Below are 17,450 nucleotides of genomic sequence, written 5' to 3' on the forward strand. Positions count from 1 at the left end.
TAATTTATTTATAATTTATGTATCATTTGTGCATTTATCTGAGTATGTGCCTATGATGCTGCAGATTTTTCATAATAATAATATCTTTTATTGTCATTGCACATAAGTGCAACGAGATTTGGTATGCATCTTCCATCCGATATCATAACTTAAATAACTAATAAAATTTAGATTTAAATACCCCGAGAACATGGTTTGTAATAAGAACATTAAAACAGTGAAACAGCCAAAACAGACTAAAGTGCAGATGTGTCTGTGTGACATGCCTTCCCCCAGATTCATTGTACCTTTACTCATCCATAGTCAATGTAGAACTTGAACCTGCCTGCTTCCTCTTATCTGCTTATGGAAACTGGCAGTTAGAAACATTGCTACTGACTAATCTGATTATATACTTAAATAATAAGCCTTTCAACAACTTTGAGAATTGAATTAGCACGAGGAAAAGCTTTGTTGCTCGTGTTTTGCTTGTCACAGGTCATGGGGAGAACGTACAAACAAGCACATGTAGCCAGGATCAGACCCAGATCTCTGGTGCTGTAAGGCAGCAACTCTACCGTGCCGCCCTTTATAGCAGAGTATAACATTTGCACAGAATATTTTGAAAACATTTTGGATACAATAAGTGCCGTAGTAAAAATCCTGAGGAATAACTGAGAAACTGGCCCAGTAACAAAGCATTTCAAGGAGCAAAAATGGAGTGTAAGATTAACATATTTTAAACTATCATTCTGTTCATTTCTATGTGAATTCATGTTAAATGTTGCACTGTGTAGAGTTATAGAATCAGACAGCACAGAAACAGGGTTTTGGTCCAGCTTGTTCATGTTGACCAAGTTGTCGACCGAACATAGTCCCATTCAGTTGCATTTAGCCCATACGCCTCAACCTGTCAAACCGTTGGTTTACAAAGTTGTAATTGTACCTGCCTGTAGCATTTCCACTGGCAGCTTGCTCCACATACATACCTACCTCCCTCTGGAAAAATTTGCCCCCTCCCCCCTGGGTTCTCATTAAATTCTTTCCATCGCACTTGAAACTTTTGCTCTTTAGTATTGGACTCCAGTACCTTGGGAAATAGATTATGACAATCCACCTGCTCCCACCCCGCGGCCTCCTTCAATTAATGGAAAACAGCCTCATTCTATCCTGTTGCTCCTTACAACTCTAGCCTTCAAGATCCGGCAACATTCTTGTGAGTCTTTTCTGCACCCTCTATCTTAATTACATCCATCCCTTAATTAGGCAACCAAATCTGCACACACTCCAGGTGCAATCTCACCAATGTATTGTACAGTTGTTATATTCCATCCAAACTCCTGTTCTCAATACCCTGACCATTGGGGGCAAGTGGCGTACAACTCCTTTAACACACGGTCTACCTGTGTTGCTACTTTCAGGGAACTTGTTTGCTTCCCTTGGTCTCTCTGTTCACCATCAGTCTCCAGGGTGCTACCATGTACTGTGTGTGGGCTGCCCTGGTTCAACTTCCCAGAATGTCTCACTTCACACTTAGTCTGGAAAGTCTGTTTTTATTGGAACTTATTAGCTTTAATAACACAATGTAGGATATAAGAAAGGCTACTGATATCACTGTCAAAATTGGTCAGAATCACTTCAGCTAACATTTTCTCATCAGCATAGTACAACCATCACTTGATGCATAATGTTGTTTTCATTGAACCATGGTATACATAGATTGCTAGTGGTGTTATTGTTTCAGGTTTTTGTTTTAAGTGGCAAACATATAATAGGAAAGGGTGTGAATATTCTTGCTATTTACTTAAGAAAACAGTACACATTGTTTTATTGGTCATCTGGAACTCAGGAGTCCATTATTGATTTAAAAAAATATATTAATTTTGAGACTAGAACCAAAGCTTTGAAATTATTTGTTTGAGCTGAAAGAAGTCTAATGCATGCTGTTGACTAGCATACTTTAAAAACAAAGCAAATAAAAATTGTAAATTACAATTAAAACACAAAGTACTCATAATTGAGTAACTAGCCAGTGAGTTTTAAGAGTTAAGATTATTAATTGTTAGAGACAGACCAGCTATTTTGTTTAATACAGAAAATTTAATTTTTGCTGATGATTTGTTACATGTAAAATCTTCGCAAGTTTATTTGCACTTTAATAAAGATAGCAGTTGCAAGTTGTTCTCTTGAGACTCTGCAGTAAACGTCTTGGATTATTGCACCTATCCATCATGTTTAGTGTAATAAAATCTTCAATCCAGTGTTCGCCTTGGTAATTTACCCAAATAAATTAATCGAAGTTGATGTAGGTAAATTATTGGTTTTACTATACCTTTCGCAAAATGTTAGTGGATAGCTGAACAATACCATCGGTTTATGGCTTTGGTTAACTGCTGCTTTAATAAAACTTTTACATACGTCAATAAAGCAAAGAAATATAGTGCAAATGTAAATTGATTACCTGGGGTACCTTAAAATGTCCATTCAGTACAAACATCTAAATGCCATTTTAATAGTATTCTCAACTATTTTTAACTGGGGAAAGACGTAATTAATTCCATATTTTGTTTCTAAATTCAGGAAGGGGAGGTTTACTGTATCGATGCTCGCTACTATGGAAACATCAGTCGCTTTGTCAACCATCTGTGCGAACCAAACCTCATTCCTGTACGAGTGTTCATGTCACACCAGGATCTTCGTTTTCCAAGAATTGCATTCTTCAGCAGTAGAGATATAAAGTGTGGCGAAGAACTAGGGTAAGTACCTAATATTTTTGGAATTTCCTTCAAACAATTACATTTTCAGAAATAGTATCTTATTAACCTTTAGGGGCTAAACCAGATGCCAGTGTAGAAATGGCCTAAACAGGGGCCTGCTTTCAAAAAGGTTACACAATATGACCATTGGCATATTTATCTGTCTATCTTCAATCCTTCGTGAAATGACAATTCATAAAGAACTTTGAATAACTATTCCAATAAATGACTCGTAACTAAGTAAATATTAATCAACATTGAAGGCAATGTCTCTGTCTGATCTACTATCTTGATTTTTGTTTTCAATCCTGAGACGTGAGGCAAACACAGGACATGAGAAAATGCACGAAGCTGAGTCCAACTTTCAGCGGTTTAAATTATAACAAGTGGCTTGGCTGTGAAAAAGAGATTTAATAGAGCACATGGGGCTATTTAAAATGAATAATCAATGTTCTGGGAAGAAAGTACATCAAGAAAACTTGAAATGCAACATGGATTGCCCTTGTTGCACTGAAGCCATTTGATAAGTGAACAAACACACTTTAAGGGCAACAATAGAACCACTAAAAATGCCAGATTTTGGTTTGATTTGCATAGGTCATGCGTAACCTTATTTAAATCAGTCAGAGTCGTCTATGGGCCGTACTTCCCATAAAACAAAAATGTTATTTGTTCAGCATTTGTGGTCTGCACACCCATGAAAATTTAAAAATCTTTTTAATTTTCTCTCCATGACAATGGATAATATTTGTATTACAAGACTGTAGATCAACTCACATTGAACCACAGGTACACAAAAATGCTGGAGAAACTCAGTGGGCGCAGCAGCATCTATGGAACGAAGGAGATAGGCAACGTTTCGGGCCAAAACCCTTCTATCTCCTTCGCTCCATAGATGCTGCTGCACCCACTGTGTTTCTCCAGCATTTTTGTGTACCTTCGATTTTCCAGCATCTGCAGTTCCTTCTTAAACTCTTAATCACATTGAACCACTATGGGTGAACTGTGAGTTGAGACAATGCTCAGCAAATGAATCTCTTTTCAGACCAGCTCCTCGGTAATAACTTTGTGGCCCATCTTTTCCATCGTCTCCAGTATAGAAGCTGGGCAATTGACCAAGGGAGAAACCAAAACTAGTAAATGACAAGACAATAGTCTAATTGCTCATTTTAATATTTCAAAAAACCAGTACTTTGAATACTGCAGGTTGTCATTTTTATATTGACTTACTCCACAAGATAGAGGATCGGTTTTGTATTAATCCACTTAAAAAAAAGATAATCTCCATTGTAGGACAGGTGCTGGACGCAGTTTTGAAGTTTGTGTCATCGGCTAAAGACCACCCTGGCATAGTTCAGGTTTTTTCCATCAATAATAATGAAAATCACACATCAAAGTTGCATTCAAAGTATGTGTTTTTAATTTATTTAAAAATAATCACTTTTAACATGTTGCTGTAATTGTTTCCCAGTTTTGACTATGGTGACAGGTTCTGGGACATCAAGAACAATTATTTTACTTGCCTGTGCGGTTCAGAGAAGTGCAAGCATTCAGCTGCTGCCATTGCGCAGCGACAAGCCACAGTATCTCAAATGGAAGCACAACAAAATGGACTTCCAGACACCAGTTCAAGCACATCTGCCAATGTTTCTTGACAAGCCCGTTACCTGGACCACATTGAGCGGCATTGAATGGAATGGCTCCACTTGTGTGAAAGACTTCTCGAAGCACCAGCTCAGCTGTACTGACAAATTCTTCCTACAATTATCTGTCTAGATATTGATGATAGGACATTTAATAAATTGAACTTTTGTTATAGTGAGGGCCAACAGTTATGGTGCTGATTATTGTGTGATTTTACTGCAAAGTAAAACTCACTTCAAGATTGTATAAAGGAACAACCTGTTTTTAACATGAATCCAAGTAAATCTTTTTTTACATGTAGTATTATCAGTAATAGTAAAAGTAGTAATAGTTTGTCTTTATGAATTTGCCATCTGCTGTTGATGCGTGATGGTTGGACGTTAAAAACGCCATTTTGCATAAATTTTTTAAAGGTTCCTTAGTGCAGGTCAGGTTTTTTTGTGCAAGTCCAAGAACTTTACAGAGACATCACTGTTAGCATTCATTATAATTTTCACCGGTTTTAAGGGCATTTATGCTTGATCCATTAGTGTTCTGAATTTGTATGCAAATCTTGCTGAAATGTTATAAATAAAAGCAGTTCGTAATAGATTTGTAAAGTGTGAAAATGCTTATTTTAAACTGATGTGAGCATGTGCTTCAAGAAATATATAAGTATGATAAACGCTATAATTCACAACTCAATGAGATTTCCCAGGGAGGATGCAGCAGACGTATTGTTATGGGTGGCACAGCAGAGCAGCTAGTGGAGTTCCTGCCACTCACTGCCAGGGGACCGGGTTCAGTCCTTACCTCACTCGCACTGCCAGGGGCCAGTCCTTACCTCAGCGGAGTGGGATGCTCGTCCTATGAGATCTAAATCAGGGAGTAGTCGTGACCTTGATTACTGTAGGAAGCGTGTCCAATTGTAGCTCCCCTCGCATCACAGATTGGAGCTGCTGCTGACTCACAGGTACATACACATGGCAGAAATTGTCAGACACCGGATCTTGGGATGGTGCCACGTGACATGTTCAGTCAGATAGAAGGGAAAGCAGGCAGTGCAGGACTTACCTCTGGCTTTCCTCTCTCTAATAGGTATACCGCTTTGAATATTATTTGGAGGAATGGCCTTTCAGAGGAAAACAGTAGCAGCCAAATCGGTGGCACCACAACTAGCCTAGTTATACAGCAAGGCCGAACAATATCTTGCCCAGCATTAAGAGGCTCGACAGTCGGGGGACTGATAGGCATTTCTCTGGCAGCCTGTAAGACTTCAGGATATAACCTCACTTGCCCCTGAGGTTGCCAGAACCAGGGATGTATCTGAGTGATTACAGAACAATCCCAAAGGGGAGAGTAACCAACCAGAGCTTGTAGTCCATAATGGTACTTGATGATGTGGGGAAGAGAGCTGTGGTCCTGTATAGAGAATTTAGGGAGCTGCGAGAAAGTTGAAAAGCAAGATTACAAAGGTTGTAATCTCAGGGTTATGCAAAATGCCTCATGCTAACAGGTATGGAAATAGTGACAGGACGGATGATTGTACAATTAAAGAGACGGTGTAAGGGAGAGGATTCTAGGTTTTTGGATCATTGTAATCTGGAGCAGGCGTGACGTGTACTCGTAGGACTGGTTGTACCTCCACTGGAGGGAGGTTTGCTGGTGTTATTTGGGGGGGATTTAAACAAGCAAAGGAGGGGGAGGGGGAAATGTGACAGTGCAACAGGTGGGGAGGCTGACTTAGGAAACAGAACAGGCAAGTCCAGGAAGGAGGACAGATGGAGACAGGAGAGGTTTAGAAGCATGAGAAGGTTGATAGGTTTAACTACATTTACTTTCCTTGAATTATGCTGCTGGCTTTAAGGGCTATATTGACTGGTGGCTGTTTATACTTATCACACTTTCCTTGCATTGTCCATAAACCTCTGCCATTCATATCCAAGTACCCCTGATCAGTCTAAAGAAAGGTCCCGACTTGAAAAGTCACTTCCATATTCAAGGAAGATGCCGGACCAGCTGAGTTACACCGGCACTTTGTGTCTTTTTTTGTAATCTAGCATCAGCAGTTCCTTGTTTCGACCTGATCAAATGCATTTTATAATTTGTAATTGTATCTGCTTCCACCTCACCTCAGGCAACTCATTCCAGACACACTTCACCCTACGAAAACCTCCCTTCTGGTTCCCTTTTAATGATCTCCTCATTCATCTCAAATCTGTGCCCTCAAGTTCTGGACTTCCTTGTCCTGGGGAAAAAAATATTCTGACTATTCCAAATCTTTCAAACTCAATGTCTTTTCATTACCCTATCCGGCTTGATCACCACTTTCAGAGAGCTATGGACTTGCACCCCAGGGCCTCTGCCATTAACACGATATACTTCAATGCTAGGAGCTGTGCAGGTAAGACAGAAGAGCTGAGGGAATGGTATGGAAGAACAGAAACTGCAGCTCAATGTGGTGTAGAAGTTTCAGATGCGACAGAAAGAGATGCAAAAGGGTGTTGCACGGCTGCCTGTGGAGAGGATTACAACAATGCAGGGAGGATATTCTGCAGTAGTCGGCCACTGTGACTACATTGAACATAGGAATAGGAAGGGGGCAATCGCTTTGATGGGATTATACTTTATGCCTCCCAGCAGGAATTGGAAGAACAGATATATTGGTAGATCAATGGAAGCAAAAGCAATAGAGTATTAATGGGGAATTTTAACCGTCCCAATATTGACTGGGATTGAATTAGTACAAGATGTTAAGATGGGGAGGAATTCCTAATGTCCATGCAAGAATATTTCTTGAAGTAGTATGCCGAGAGTTCTAGGGATGGGCTGTGCTTGACCTTATTATGGGGAATGATGTTGGGCAAATGTTAGAAAAGTGGCCGTGGAGAATTCCTTTGATGACAATGACCATAGCTTGATAAGTTTCAGGGTGGTCATGGAAAAAGGGAAGATGGATCCTTGAGATGGAGCCCTAAATTGCAGGAAGGCCGATTTCAATGGTGTAAGACAGGATGTGGCATAAGTAGATGGGACGCAGCTGCTAGGCAGGACAACAACATCCAGTGAAATATTAGAAGTTCAGAAGATAGACCCAAAATGCTGGAGTAACACAGCGGGTCAGGCAACATCTCTGGAGAACATGGATTGGTGACATTTCATAGAGTGCAGGAGTAACACAGCGGGTCAGGTAGCATCTTGGGACCTAATCCGTTTCTCCAGAGATGCCTGATCCGCTGAGTAACTAGTGACTCAGCTTTGGTGTAAATCAGCAGCTGCAGTTCCTTCCCACACATAAGAGTTCAGAGCCATCAGAACCCTGTAAGCAGAAGAAGGAAAGATGGTACATTTTGGAGAATACTAACTAATAGAGCACTGACATTGAAGGTTTGAGCATGGAAAAGAAGGAAGTGTATATCAGATAGAGGAAACTTATCAAATGCCCCCTTTGAGAGTTATAAGGTGTAGACGAGATCTTATGAAATTTGGAGGGCACAAAGTTGCCATGAAATTACCTTGGGCAAGTAAGGTTGTGGAAAATCCTAAACAATTTTTCTGCATAATAGAAACAAGAGTGTATATTAGAAGCAATCGGTCTAATATACCCAGAGCGTATCAACCAGGAAAGTTGCCTGTGCATTCCTTCCACTGATTTGCTGAGTTCCACCAACACTTTGTGTTTTGCCAGCAGAATTTCAACCTATTAAACCCAGCAAAGGTTTGGTGAAATATAATGATTTTTTGACAATCACAACTTAATGCAGCCTTTGTAGCAGAGGAGGAGGGCACAGATGAAGCAAAGCAGTTCAGAAATCCAAATCTGGATACAAATAGAGGTAATATTTCAGTCATCTTTAATGGTAGAAATATTTGATAAAATAAAATGCAGTGTGCAGTCACAGGTTGTAAGAAATATTTTCCTAACCATCCAACATAGAAGAAAAGATAGAACAGTGAAACACACTGTAGTGTCATAGAGTCGTACAGCATGGAAACAGACCCTTCGGCCCAACTTGACCCACGCCAACCAACATGTCCCATCTACACTAGTCCCACCTGCCTGCGTTTGGCCCATATCCCTCTAAACCTTTTCTATCCATGTACTTGTCTAAATGTTTCTTAAACATTGCGATGATACCTACCTCGACTTCCTCCCCGGCAGTTCGTTCCATTAACACCCACCGTCGTTTGTGTACGGAAAATTACCCCTGAGATTCCTATGAAGTCTTTCCCCCTTAAAACTATGTTCTCCTATTGTCAGTGGTGAGCATGCCTCAGCGTTTCACGGTGTGCTCTGGTGTGCTTGCTAACCATGCACTGGCTTTCTTTGTGGTCCAAGATTACTTTCATTCCGTGGATCTCAAAAGCAGTCGTTAAACAGCTGATGGAAGTCAAAAGCTGGTGTGCGATGAGCTTAAGTTTAGAAAAGTGAGAGTGCTGACTGTATTACCAGATATAACCATATAACAATTACAGCACGGAAACAGGCCATCTCGGCCCTACAAGTCCGTGCCGAACAATTATTTCCCCCTAGTCCCATCTACCTGCACTCAGACCAACACCCTCCATTCCTTTCCCATCCATATACCTATCCAATTTATTTTTAAATTATAAAATCGAACCTGCCTCCACCACTTCCACTGGAAGCTCATTCCACACAGCTACCACTCTATGAGTAAAGAAGTTCCCCCTCATGTTACCCCTAAACTTCTGTTCCTTAATTCTGAAGTCATGTCCTCTTGTTTGAATCTTCCCTACTCTCAATGGGAAAAGCTTGTCCACGTCAACTCTGTCTATCCCTATCATCATTTTAAAGACCTCTATCAAGTCCCCCCCTTAACCTTCTGCGCTCCAGAGAATAAAGACCTAACATGGGCGCGATACAGTCTATGTAATGTATGGGCTGTATGGGCGCGATGCAGTCTATGTAATGTAGAAAGGAACTGCAGATACCGGTTTACATCAAAGACAGACACAAAGTGCCGGAGTAACTCTGCAGGTCAGACAGCATCTCTGGAGAAAAGAAGAGTGGGTGGTGTTTTGTGTCGGAACCCTTCTTCTGACTTAAAAGTAGAGGAGAGGGTAGAGGGGCTGGAGGTGGGGGGGAAAGGCCAGAACCAGTTCAAACACATCTGCCAATGTTTCTTGACAAGCTCCTTACCTGGGCCACATTGAGCGGTATGGAATGGAAAGGCCAGAACAAATCAGGGCTGGCAACAGATGGCAAGGAAGGGTGAAGCCCATTACGGCCCATTGTTGGCTGGGGGAGAGATGATAACAAATGATGCGAACAGTGGGACTAGCAGGATAACCAGGGAGGGAGGGAGGGGAGAGAGGGAATGCAGGGGTTACTTGAACATGGAGAAACCAACGTTTATGCCGCTGGATTGTAAGATACCCAATCGCAATATAAGGAACAGCACCTGATGATTGATAGCGAGATGTTGGGGTGAGACCGATACTGGAATCACATCTTGGTCAAAGATCTAAATCAATAAAAGTAAACACGAGGAACAGCTGATACTGAAATTAGGAGCAAAAAAAAAAACAACCCCACAAGAGACAGTGTTGGAGGAACTCAGTGGGTCGGGACGGGATCCTTCTACAGAGAGCTCTCTCTCTATCGCTCTAGTCCAGCTTTCTCCCCTTCAGTTTGAAGAAGGGACCTGACCCTTGTGGGTAACTCGGTGCTCTCCCCGGTAAAGGCATTTGCTCCGGCCGGCGGTTTCCGGCCCCGCCTTCCCTCGGGGGCACATCTCCGCTCCGGCCACTTCACTCGGGCTCAATCCTCCAGCAGCGGCGCGGATGGCAGAGGGACGAGGTGGCGGCGACTGGGTGTCGACCGCCGTTGAAGGTGAGCGGTGCCCGCCCGGAACGGGGCAAAGTGTCTGGTGATATGAGTCCAGTTTACAAACTCCTTATTGAATCAATGGGCGAACAGGTTTACTTATTGTCCTGGTCGCTAGTTCTCGCTATAAGAACAGAACAGCACCAGTGGGAGGAGAAACGGGCAATGCTTTAATGAAGTAGAATGCAAAGTGTTGAAGTAACTCCAGAGATGCTGCCTGACCCGCTAAGTTTTTAAGCACTTTTAAACACTCTTGAGTCTGACCCGTTAAACACGTTGTGTTCTCCACAATATTCCAACATCTTGTGTCTGAAATTGAGTGATTGGGTCACACCTGCCCCGCGGTTTCCGTTTCTAGTCCCAACATCTATATAGTGTTCACCTGTGTAATTTCTTACTTTCTACCCGCGGCTGTTACTATCCGACTCGATGCTGAGTTCTCCAATCTCTCCATACCTTGGTGTTGGCTTTATTGTGTTCAATGTTTCTTGCATTTCTCGCATCTGCTCTCCCTTCAACACACACACACATGTACGCCAAACCCCGCCTTGTATTCCTGGCATAACTGCGACAAGAGATTGTAACTTTTAATTAACGTGTCTTTGAGGATTTCCACCCATTTCCTGTTTCTGTAATATCAGTGCTGAACAAACAGGACGTTGCTAATGGATGCAGACACAGGGCGGCTAGTGCAGTAATTTGTTGCTTTTAAATTTGTTTTTGGAAGAAATCAACAGTAGAGATCTGAAGTAAGAACAAAACATGCTGGAGAAATGTTCCTCAGGTCAGGCAGCGTCTGTGTTGAAAGAAGCGGGTGGCACAGCGGTAGAGTTGCAGCCTTGCAGCGCCAGATACCCAGGTTCAATCCTGACTATGGGTGTTGTCTGTGCGGAGTTTATATGTTCAACTTGTGGCCGTGAGGGTTTTCTCCAGGTGCTCCAGTTTCCCACCACATTCCAAAAATGCACAGGTTTGTAGGTTAATTGGATTTGGTGCGGATTGTTAATTGTCCCGGGTGTGTTGGATACTATCCCATCATTTAAGAAAGAGTTAGACAGGTACATGGATCGGACAGGTTTGGAGGGATATGGACCAAGCGCAGTCAAGTAGGACTAGTGTAGCTGGGACACTGTTGGTTGGTGTGGGCAAGTTGGGCTGAAGGGCCTGTTTCCACACTGTATCACTCTATCACAGTCTTACTGATTGAATACATTATCATGGGTGTATCTGCTACTTGCTGACATCCACATAGATTACTTTATGTGTACATTTTACCAGCCAGACTGGCTTCGAGAAATTTGATCGGTCAGCTCCTGTAATTGTTGTGACCTGCAATCAGCCTGTTAATAACACTGTATACCTAATGAAGGGGTGTTTCTGGTAGAGGGAGGAACAGTGTTGCTCATGGAGGGGGTAATTGAGGCAAACACACTATTCCATTTCTCCCTACAATAACAGCACCTTCCCCCTAGAGTGCAACATTCCCTGTTGGCGTTTGTATACTTTGGGCACATACTGTTGGCCGCTATTAACTAACATACTGTTCTATATGCTAGATTTAGGATTAGGTTTATTAGTGTCACATGTACCGAGGTACAGTAAAGAGCTGTATTTTGCAAGTTATCCAAACAGATCAGATACACCATACAAAGATACCATCACTTCAAACTCATGTATAAAAGATGGAGTAAAAGGGAAAGATACAGGGTGCATAATTCCCAACGTTGTGGCGCATCAGTGCCATAGACAAAGTCCAATGATCTGTGACAAGCAACGTTATATATTCTGTTGCGTTCAAATGCCAGACCCATTTTAGTCTGAAGAAGGGTTTCGGCCAGAAATGTTGCCTATTTCCTTCGCTCCATAGATGCTGCTGCACCCGCTGAGTTTCTCCAGCTTTTTTGTGTAACCTTCGATTCTCCAGCATCTGCAGTTCCCTCTTAAACACCATTTTAGATATTATTTGATGTTTAATTTCAGAAGGATGGGCGGCCTATGGTTTAAGACGGTCTTTGGGCTTCTTGTTCCTCACCCGTTGAGCCATTTCCCCTCCGCCCCCACACTGCCGTTCCTCTCATGTTTAGTGTCTTTCCCCTCCCTACACTGCCTTTTCCCGCCAGATAAGTGCCTCTCCTCTCCTCATGCTGCCTCTGTCTCCACATATTGCCATTCCCCACGCTACCTTTCCACTCCCATTTAATTGTTCGTTGTGCAGCTTCCAGCAGGGGGAGATGTTTGTCTGCTGATTGAACAACAATGCAATTCTGATTTGAAATAGCCCATGACAAGAGCAGGGGTCCTATGTCCAACAGCACTGCAATCAATTACTCCATGAGGTTGATTATTGCCAGCTATACAGAGCATCAAAACACAAGTGCAAAATTATACAGCTGCTGGAAACCTGAATAAACAACAGAAATTGCTGGAAAAAAAAGCTATTAAAAAAAATACTGCAGGAATCGGGCGGAATCTGAGAAACGTAGTTAGCATTTCAGCTCAAAGGTCTTCCAACAATACTGGGAGTGGTGAGATTTTAAGATGCTGAGAAAGGGAGAGGGGAGGAGGTAACAAACGGGACGGAGGTCTGTGGAATGTTGGCACAAGAGATAAAACAACACGAGATGAAAATGCAGCACAAAAGAAGGTAGTGATAGAGATTGAAAGATAATTCTGGGAAGTTTCAGTGATTAATCTGGTGAAACTAGCAGGGGAACGGAGAGAATGCTGGAAATCTGCACTAAAAACGCTATAATGATAGTGACTAGGTCAGGGAGCATCTGCGGAAAGACCATCAGGATCAATGCAGGCTCTGTCAGAACTATTGTTGAATTCAGTATTGAGTCTGGTAAGGTAAATGACGAAGAAAGACACAAAGTACTGGAGTAACTCAGCGGGTCAAGCAGCATTTCTGGAGAAAAAGGACGAGTGATGTTTCGGGTCGGGCCAGAACCCTTCTCCAGTCCCTTGACTGAAGGTGAATTGTCAAATTGGATGTATTGTGTCTCAAGGTGACATTGGGTTTCAGTAGAACAGTCCAGGAAGTCGACAACAGAGATCAGGGTGAGAGAGGGATGAAGAATAAAAGTGTTCAAGAAGGAACTGCAGATGCTGGAAGATTGAAGGTACACAAAATTGCTGGAGAAACTCTGCGGGTGCAGCAGCATCTATGGAGCGAAGGAAATAGGCGACGTTTCGGGCCGAAACCCTTCTTCAGACTGATGAAGAATAAAAGTGACTGATTAAAGGTTTTATCCAAAGTGAGCGCTTTGAAACAGGAAGACCACATTGTCAGCCGCGAATAGAGAAATGTTTAGAAAGAAGCAGTTGCTGCTTCACATGGATAAACATTTTAGGGTCCTGAATGGTGGGAATAGCAGCATCAAGTCAGATCTATACAGCAAGGAAACGTGCCCCTAGACCACGTTTCCATGCTGACAAGTTGGCATTCAGACTAATTCCATTTGCCCACATTTGGTCTCTAACCCTCTAAACCCTGCTTATCCATATGTCTATCCAAATAAACTACCCTCTGAGTGAAAAGGTTGTCCCAAAGGTCCCCCTTAAAACTCTCCTTCCATGTGTTAAGTTTAGATTCTTCAACACTGACAAAAGGCTGTGTGCGTTCAGTTTATCTTCACCCCTAAATGATCTTGTGCAACTGAATAAGGTCATTCCTCAGCCACCTACGCTCCAAAAAAGAAGTTCCAGCCTCGTACTGTGACTCGGGTCTGCAAGTCCACGTGACGTACTGGTAAATCTCTTGTGCATCCTTTCTAGGTTGATGACATCCTTTCTTTTGCTGGCCGGCCGGACCAGCGCACAGTTCTCCAAGTGTGGTCTCAAAAACAACTTGTGCAGCTGCATCATAATGTTTCAATTGTTATATTTAATACATTTTCCAATGAAGGAAAGCATGCCAATTGCCTTCGTCCCCCCCCCCCATTGTCCACCTGACTCGCAACTTTCAATGTGCCGTGCACCTGTACTCCCAGATCTCTGTTGTACAACACTCTGCAGGACTCGGCAATTTACCGTGCAAACCCTGCCCTGGTTTGACAAACCAAAGACCACACATGTCAGAGTAACATTTATCTCAGAGAGCCATCATTGGGTCCACCTTCCCAATTGATCTAGATTTTACAAACTAGGATATCCATCCTCGTATCCAGCGTTGTTAAACAGCAGTACAACATTAGCCATCCTCCAATCTTCTGGAACTTCACCAGTAATTAAATATCTTTGCAAGTGCCGACATAAAGTCAAACAAGGTCCAAGGATGCACAAGGTCCTGTGGGTGGAAAACAAACGGTCACAGAGAGAACATGCAAACTCCACACAGACATCCTCTCAAAGGTTCCTCACAATGGAACGTGTTAGTGCTTCAGTTTTCACCTGGTGGGTAAGTTATTGGAACAATTTGCAACACTTGGGTATCAGAAGAACTAAAATATAGACACATTTTTTTCATGCTAATTTGGGATATTTGCGAATATTCTTTAATTGTGATCAGTTAAGGTAAAAAAATGAAATGATCTTTTTGGTCAGAAAAGGTGGTGTCAATCATTCAGCAAAGGTCTTCTGCTGACCACTTTGTTCTGTGGCCCTCAGTGAGGTGTGAACCTTGCATCCCCTCTCTCATCATCCCTCCCCCACCCGTTGGATCAGCCCCAGTCGCCTTGTTGAGTCTCATTGTCTGTTATTCGTTTTCACCTTGCCCATAGGTAACAGTGGCCTGTTCCCTTTATCATCATTACTTGTATCTCTCTCGTTTTCCTTTCCCCGACTCTCAGTCTGAAGAAGGGTCTCGACCTGAAACGTCACCTATTCCAGTTCTCCAGAGAATCTGTCTGACACGCTGAGTTACTCCAGCCTTTTGCGCCCAGCTTCAGTGCGATGTGGCATGGCTTGTGGGCACCAGTCAGCGATGCGAGCTGTAACCTGACACCAGTCGGAGAAAAGTAATGAGGTGCGAACCACTGTCCCTGATCTCAGATGCAAACTCTTGGCTCCTAATGTCCAATGAGAAGATGGATAGTTTACCTTGTGATTGCTATAGGGATTTAGGAATCTTTTTATACTTGAAGATTTTCTCAGATTGAAAGTTTTTTTTTAGGTTTAGGTTCATTATTGTCACATGCACTGATGTACAGCGAAAAGCTTCATCTTAATGCTATCCAAGCCCAAAAGTTAGCTATCACAGTGTGCTGCAACACTGAATTAATCAAACAGTCAACATCACAGCCATAGACTCCGAATGGCCTGGTGCCATTAGCTTACCCTTTTGCAATCTCATGCAATTAATGTTAATAAAGATATTTATGATATTTGTATGTGTCCATATGTCCCTCACTGCCTTACCTGAGCCTCTCTTCCCCATCTTCCCCATGTGTATATGTGTGTGACACTCCTTTTCCTCACCCCTATCACTGGGTCGAATTAGTACTGAGGCACACTGATTACTACATGGTAAAAAGTAGCTGATAACAGAAAAAGGAACAAAGTGATGGAACTCAGTGGGTCAGACAGCAACTCTAGAGAAGCTGATGTGAAAAAGTTACTTTTATAACTACTAAACCAGGTTCGCTTCTTAATAAACAGACACCACACAAACTGTTTGGTAGATCAGTTCAAAACTTTACTTAACATCGGCCGATGGAAGGGAGCGAGAATTCCAGCTAAGTGACCAATGTAGACACTCGACTGTCCTCGGTCCACCTTCTCTGAACAACAGAATTACATTACATTAAATAGGGTTTTTTTTGTCCCCTTAGCACATTCCACAAACATTAGTCATGGTCAGAGGTACAGGAAAAAGTTTCCACAGAATGCATCACATCAAAGGCATTTTGTTTACATGGTACAAGATATACTAAAAACATTGGCCATTTGTTTTATGACATTTTATCTTTCTACTTCCCTGGTTCCTCTGTCACTTCGTCCCTCATAAACATTGGCCATTTGGTTTATGACATCTTACATCAAAGAGATCTCTCTAGCTTCTCCTCTCTGCTTGTCACTTGGGAGACAATGTTATAGGATTTATTATCTCACGCACCGCAACCTGAGGCAAGCCTAATTTGAGACTGAATATAAGCTGTAAACTAGCCCAGAAGCCAATTTAATATCCTCTTATATTTTTAACTAAAATTCGGCTTCATCAGATACATCAATAGGCGATGTTTCAGGTCAAAATGTTGGCCTATCCTGCCTGAGTTTCCGAGTTACTCCAGCACCTACAGGGCCATAGTTGGCTATTTAGCTATTTGAACACATTGGGTATAGAGGCAAAATTTCACCGTGCCCTGTCACATGACAATAAAGTAAAATATTCCATTCCGTTCCACTTTGTGTCTTTTTTTGTAGACCAGCATCTGCAGTTCCTTGTGTCTCTCTATCCGACATCAGCCTCTGTGTGGGTACTTTGGAGCAGTGTCACACTAGTGGACAAACTGTACGATGAAGTAGCTTAACAAATGCTTCTGTTGTCGTTGTCTAGCTGTGCGCTACTTTGGGCTGAATAACTGGAACAAGCTGCGATGGGGCCGCGAGTCGGGGAGAGCCTGGTCTCGTCCTGCGTCCACTCGGCCCGAGAGACCAAAGGTCGACCTGGAAATGACTTCTCCCCCGGATGGAAAGGACAGATGCACTCCTCCTGAGCCCACAACATATTACAATGCCATTTATGAGCTTCAGAAGAGGGTGGAGAACAAAGGTCCAAATCCATCATTGTATTCAGAAGACGACTGCAGCATCGGATGCGGTGAGCCGGTTAGTAAAGATCACCAGGACGTGGACGGGGCCCTGGGGAACGCAAAATTGACTGAGCGGCAGGGCAGCATAATCAGAACCCATGAAATATACAAGCAGGAGCTGTGGTGGAAGAGTTCCCATCAACCTGCCCACCAGCCTGCGTCACCAGCAGCAACTCCACAGCACAAAACACACAACAACCACAAAACCAAGGCACAGGACCCAGCACTGGGGTAAGGAACAAAAGCAACGTTTAGGTGTCAGTGGGTTTGATAACTGAATCTATTCTTGCCTGTTGGTCTCTTTCACCGGTGGCCTGGCTTTGTGCTTATAACCTGATATAGACTGTAGCGATCAAGTAACCATGCTGATTTGTTGCCACAGGCCCATTTTATCTGTGTAACATTAGCCATAGGATCATAGAATGTTTCTTTTTGCTGGGTCTGTGGGAAGCTTCAGAAAGCTTTAAGATATGGTCTTTTGAAACCCAGGTG

The 17,450-nt window shown here is 42.6% G+C and overlaps 2 protein-coding genes across 6 annotated transcripts in view; both read left to right on the forward strand.

Moving 5' to 3' along the window:
- Positions 1-4,970, forward strand: part of LOC129711920 (histone-lysine N-methyltransferase EHMT1-like) — a 243,372-nt gene extending 238,402 nt beyond the window's left edge. For all 5 annotated transcript variants that reach the window (XM_055659945.1, XM_055659948.1, XM_055659949.1 and 2 more), the window contains 2 exons: positions 2,560-2,735; positions 4,207-4,970. In XM_055659945.1, coding sequence (XP_055515920.1) covers positions 2,560-2,735; positions 4,207-4,390 — 360 coding nt within the window. In that variant the 3' untranslated portion in view covers positions 4,391-4,970. The remainder of the gene's footprint in view (positions 1-2,559; positions 2,736-4,206) is intronic.
- Positions 4,971-9,979: 5,009 nt separating this feature from the next.
- cacna1ba (calcium channel, voltage-dependent, N type, alpha 1B subunit, a) overlaps positions 9,980-17,450 on the forward strand; it is a 494,356-nt gene continuing 486,885 nt past the window's right edge. Inside the window, exons 1-2 of the mRNA XM_055659954.1 lie at positions 9,980-10,212; positions 16,703-17,189. Of these exons, the coding sequence (XP_055515929.1) occupies positions 10,164-10,212; positions 16,703-17,189 (536 nt within the window). The 5' untranslated portion in view covers positions 9,980-10,163. The remainder of the gene's footprint in view (positions 10,213-16,702; positions 17,190-17,450) is intronic.

The sequence above is a fragment of the Leucoraja erinacea genome, chromosome 31 (assembly GCF_028641065.1).
Source record: "Leucoraja erinacea ecotype New England chromosome 31, Leri_hhj_1, whole genome shotgun sequence".
Taxonomy (NCBI): Eukaryota; Metazoa; Chordata; class Chondrichthyes; order Rajiformes; family Rajidae; genus Leucoraja; species Leucoraja erinaceus.